We start from the raw sequence: 4,958 nt of genomic DNA, 5'->3' as shown, positions 1-4,958 counted from the left end.
ACAGTCACATGTGTCTTGCTTCTTGGGATAGTCACTACTGTCAGTAGTGTGGAGTCTGTAAAAACCTGTGAGGATTATACTGGAGACAGATGGGAGGGTACCTATAAATGTATCTTGCTCACAGGGGAGGAGACTAAGGCTGCAGAGAATCTCCTCTTTTCTGGGACAAACTTCTTCCTGTTGTAAACAGTTCAGTCTAAATACTAACAGAAGTACAGTCTAGTTGACTGTCAGATTGGCTGTAACTTGGCATTTTTGATGCCAGATGTTGATACTGAAATTTATTCTAACGCGTCTGAACCTTACTTCTTTATAACTGATGTATTTTGGAACTTTTAAACGGTGGAGTTTATAAAAGTCAGAGTACAAAAGCATTGCTACATTTTGTGTAAAAACAAATGAGGATGTCTTTCCCCTCTCTTGCCTCAGGCTATGGAAGAGTTAGAGAAGATGATGAGGATAGTGATGATGATGGGTCAGATGAAGAAATAGATGAATCTCTGGTAAGCTTTTGGTCTGGGGGTAAGGGGAGTGAACAGTGTGGGGAGAGGCTTAAAAGCTAGCAACAAGTTTCCTAACTTGTGTGGTTTTTTTGTTTTGTTCAGGCTGCTCAATTCTTAAATTCAGGGAATGTGAGACATAGACTGCAATTTTACATTGGAGATCACTTGCTGCCATACAATATGACGGTATATCAAGCAGTTAGGCAGTACAGTTTGCAAGCTGAGGAGGAGAGGGAGTCTACAGATGATGAAAGCAACCCATTAGGAAGAGCTGGGATTTGGACAAAAACGCATACCATTTGGTAAGTTGGCTAGAGAAATCAGGGGACAACTTCTCCAGTTTCCTAGATGTATATACATAAAAAAAATCGGAATATTGCTGTCCCCGCTGGCCGCCCCAAACTGTAAAGCTTTGTGTTTCCTGATGTGCTTGAAATACTTAAATCTTAGTAAGAATTCATTGTCAGCTACTAATGTTCTTTCTAGCTCATGAGTGAAGCTGATGAACAAGAAATGGGAAATCTTAAATGACGCCTGCTAGATGGAGGGAAATCATTCTTAGTGTTGGGTAACTAACCACAAACAATAGCGAATGTGTCTGCAGTCTACAAATAATGCTCAACTTCATACTGGTTTTTATAGTTGATTGCTGTGCAGGTATATGTATTCTCTGGCCATACTTTACAAGGAGCAGTATTGACCTATGACTGTGCCAAACATTCTAACATTCAGCAGTGTCTTTTTCTTTCTAATATTTAAATGTATTATGCAAAAGCAAAAAAAAAAAACCAAACCACACAAACCCAAAACCACTTTGGTTTTTTTGTCTATACCTTCTGCTTCTCTTCTTCCAGTTCATGGAGCCGGAGGGTCCCCTTTTTTTCTCCCCCATGACATACTTTGCTTCTGGGGGCCTAGCTTCAAAGGCTGGATCGTAGCCAAATGCATTGTTCTTGTCTTTCTGCTTTTAACTGTTATTCAAGTAAAATCCTGGTAATCAAAGAACTAATGCTTTTGTAACTGCTTTTGTTTCCATGTAAGTTGTATTTCACAAACATGTTTTTAACTTTTAATTACTTTTTAGGTACAAACCCGTGCGAGAGGATGAAGATGGTAATAAGGACTGTGTTGGTGGTAAAAGAGGAAGAGCACAAACTGCTCCCACAAAAACCTCCCCTAGAAATTCTAAAAAGCATGATGAATTGTGGCATGGTGAGTGTGTTGCCTTGCTAATATGTTAGATTTGTGAAATTTCTGAAAGGATGGGGAGGAAGAGTGTTTAGAGACACTGTAGTGTTTCTTTTAAAGCAAGCATAGTATAAGAAAAGTAAGCATATGTTAATGTGTGTATTAAAACTAAAAATAAATACTTACTGAATTGTCTAACTAAACTGTTGTAATTAAGTGAATGCCATGACTAATACTAGCTAGGCTCCTTGGGAGCCTACAGTTAAATCTTGAAGACTTCCAACTGATTTGTTTTGATAACATATTCTTTTTTTCCTGCTAGATGGTGTATGCCCTTCGGTATTAAATCCTCTAGAAGTTTACCTCATATCTATTCCACCTGAAAACATAACATTTGAAGATCCCTCGTTAGATGTTATTCTTCTTTTGAGAGTTTTACATGCTATCAGTCGATACTGGTATTACTTGTATGATGTGAGTAGAGCACTTTTTAAATCATTTAAAACTTGATAGAGACAACTCTGTGCTGGAACACTTTAAAATAGCCTTCTTCCCCCATCCGCCACCTTCCACCAAGACAAAATAATGCAAATACTATCATCTTCCCCTACCTATTTCTCTAGCTTCTGTTAAGATGAAGGCTATAAATTCTTAAAGTCAATCATACTTCCTCTATAGTATGTTAAACACATTTTCCATGCTTTTTCCTTCCTTAAGTTCAATGAGCAATGTTATTCCTGAAAAGAAAATGAACAGTAAAAATTTACTCAGTCTTTCTTTCATGGCTTAGACTCTGTATGACCAAAGTGACAATGAAAGGTTTTTTTTTCTTGTGATGATAAGCAAATCGAAAGCATAAAAAAAACCTTTTAACAAAGGCTTGGTATTTCTTCCAGCATTTCTTTAACTAGAAGTACATTGTTTTTATTTAACACAGAATGCAATCTGCAAGGAGATAATTCCAACCTCAGAGTTTATCAACAGTAAACTGACAGCAAAAGCAAACAGGCAGCTTCAGGATCCTTTGGTAATTATGACAGGAAACATACCAACTTGGCTGACAGAACTCGGAAAAACATGGTATGAATGACTTACTATATAGTATTTCTAATTTGAGTTCAGTAGGCCTCTTGGCTGGGCAGCGCAGCTGCATCATATGTTACAAGGCTTTTGAAAATGCTGGGGGAGAGTAAAATGTAGTCACAGAAGTCTTGCTAAGTTACATAGTGACACTTGAATGAATGTTTACACCTGTATTGCATATTTAAATCAAATATGGAGGGATAGACTAGGTGCAAAGTTTGGACCACTTCGTACAGGAGTTTCTAAGCAATTTGAAGTTTCCTTGTTGAAATAATAGTACTTGATTATTCAGAGCATTTTTTTTCCCTCCTGTTAAACTGCTTAACGGCATTTTTGTCATACCACTACATTTATCTTAGCATATTCAATACGGTACAAAGGAAAATATTTTTGTAATAAAACATCATAAACAACTTTTATAAAGCTATATTCGTAGTACTTTGTAGTATCTTCATACAGAGTGTAAGGTGTAAAACTTGCACTTGAAAGAATGAGAAATCAGAATTGACATTCTTGGAGTTTTCAAGCATGTTAATTGAAGCAACATTGGTGACAATTGACTGGAAATACGTACTCTAGAGAAACTATTTGGTTTTTTTTTTTTAAATCTCTAAATTTCTTCATAAACATTCCAGATAACAAATGATGAGTATGAATGTTTATTCTTATACAGACATCTGTAGCAGCATTTGTTCCGTAAAAGTGCCTTTTCACTTAAATGTCAGTGGAGGACTACACTGTTAATGTACACGTGCCTTCAGGAATAGTAGAACTGATAAATTTAAAATAAAAAGTCTCTCTGGTAGTCTTTCACAGATTGTTTAAAGTGTTTTTTGAAAATGGTGGAAGGTAGAATGCTGGTGCTGCTGTAGGCATGTTCCCGTTCTCCCCTCCCCCCCCCCCCCCCCCCCCATATGGGAGCTTGATTGAGCCACCTTCTTAAAATCTTTGATCTAAGTTAGATTTACTAATTGTAAAACAGGTGTGAACAAGTAAAAGAATACTTATTTTCTGATACAAGCTTTGCATAGCCAAGGCATTCAAGTATTTTGAGTGATTTTTCTGGAAGAATAAGTTGTTTCTGGAATTTTTTGTGGTTCCTTCTTATACTAAATTGCATCTCTAGACTCTTCCTTGTAATCACTGTAACTAAAACTAAAGTGTGTTCTGAAAGGCTTCATTTGGAGGCTGCTTTCACCACAGTGTTTAATAAAGCACTAATTTCAGGCATACTACACTTCTATTGTGTTTTAAACTAAACTATAGTCACAGATGCTAATTGGAACCCAACTAACTAATCCAATGCTCTTTACAGCCCGTTTTTCTTTCCATTTGATACCCGTCAAATGCTGTTTTATGTAACTGCTTTTGATCGTGATCGAGCCATGCAAAGACTACTGGATACTAATCCAGAAATCAATCAATCAGATTCTCAGGATAGCAGAGTGGCACCGCGACTGGACAGGAAAAAAGTAGGTATATCTTGTTTAAAAATGGAATGAATGATCTGTTTATTTTTATATTGTCTTTAAGAATATCATTGTGAGCAAGATTTATTTGTAAAACTTCAGGTTTTGGTAGTATACCGATGAAGGGGAGGGTTTTTTTTAATTCATTTAAAAGCTCCTCGAGTAGAAAGCACTATGTCTTCTAGGTGTCTGCCACTAGGTGGCAGAAGGGGCTCGAGTATGCTACACTGCTTTCACATCCTGCTTAACTGCGAATTGGGGTCTTTATGTACTTTCTGAAACGATACTCCAAGAATGAACTTTAAGTTTTAGGTTACATTAGTGATATTTCCATATATTAGCTTGTAAACCTCTGTTTTGCTTTATGTAGAATTTCAGAATAATTCAAGCAATAGGATTTAGACCCTTAAGTGTTACCTGAATAAACAAAAACATTGTCCTTGTATTCTGGGAGAGTATTAAACCTCCTGTCACAACATAAGACGACTAAGCTGTGACTGTTTTAAATTGAGGGAGTCTTGGGTGTCTGCCTCGAGTCTGGAGAGATGTTATCTTAAATTAAGATTAGCTGTATAGTGTAGATCTGCTATATGATTTTGAATACCTTTGGGGGGAAAAAAGACAAGAGATATGAGAATCTAGTTCAATGAGAATATAGCTTCCAACATGTAGGAAACTCAGTGCTGTTGTGTTGGTTTTTGGTTTGTTTTTTTTC

The 4,958-nt window shown here is 36.6% G+C and overlaps 1 protein-coding gene across 6 annotated transcripts in view; it reads left to right on the top strand.

The window, feature by feature from the left end:
* TRIP12 (thyroid hormone receptor interactor 12) overlaps positions 1–4,958 on the top strand; it is a 73,455-nt gene that overhangs the window by 56,384 nt on the left and 12,113 nt on the right. For all 6 annotated transcript variants that reach the window (XM_009325082.1, XM_009325081.1, XM_009325079.1 and 3 more), the window contains 6 exons: positions 430–503; positions 606–805; positions 1,588–1,715; positions 2,014–2,165; positions 2,629–2,771; positions 4,090–4,246. In XM_009325082.1, coding sequence (XP_009323357.1) covers positions 430–503; positions 606–805; positions 1,588–1,715; positions 2,014–2,165; positions 2,629–2,771; positions 4,090–4,246 — 854 coding nt within the window. The remainder of the gene's footprint in view (positions 1–429; positions 504–605; positions 806–1,587; positions 1,716–2,013; positions 2,166–2,628; positions 2,772–4,089; positions 4,247–4,958) is intronic.

The sequence above is a fragment of the Pygoscelis adeliae genome, unplaced genomic scaffold (assembly GCF_000699105.1).
Source record: "Pygoscelis adeliae isolate BGI_AS28 unplaced genomic scaffold, ASM69910v1 Scaffold155, whole genome shotgun sequence".
Lineage (NCBI taxonomy): Eukaryota > Metazoa > Chordata > Aves > Sphenisciformes > Spheniscidae > Pygoscelis > Pygoscelis adeliae.
Note: the sequence above shows the minus strand (reverse complement) of the source record. Positions and strands in the feature narration are given on the sequence as shown.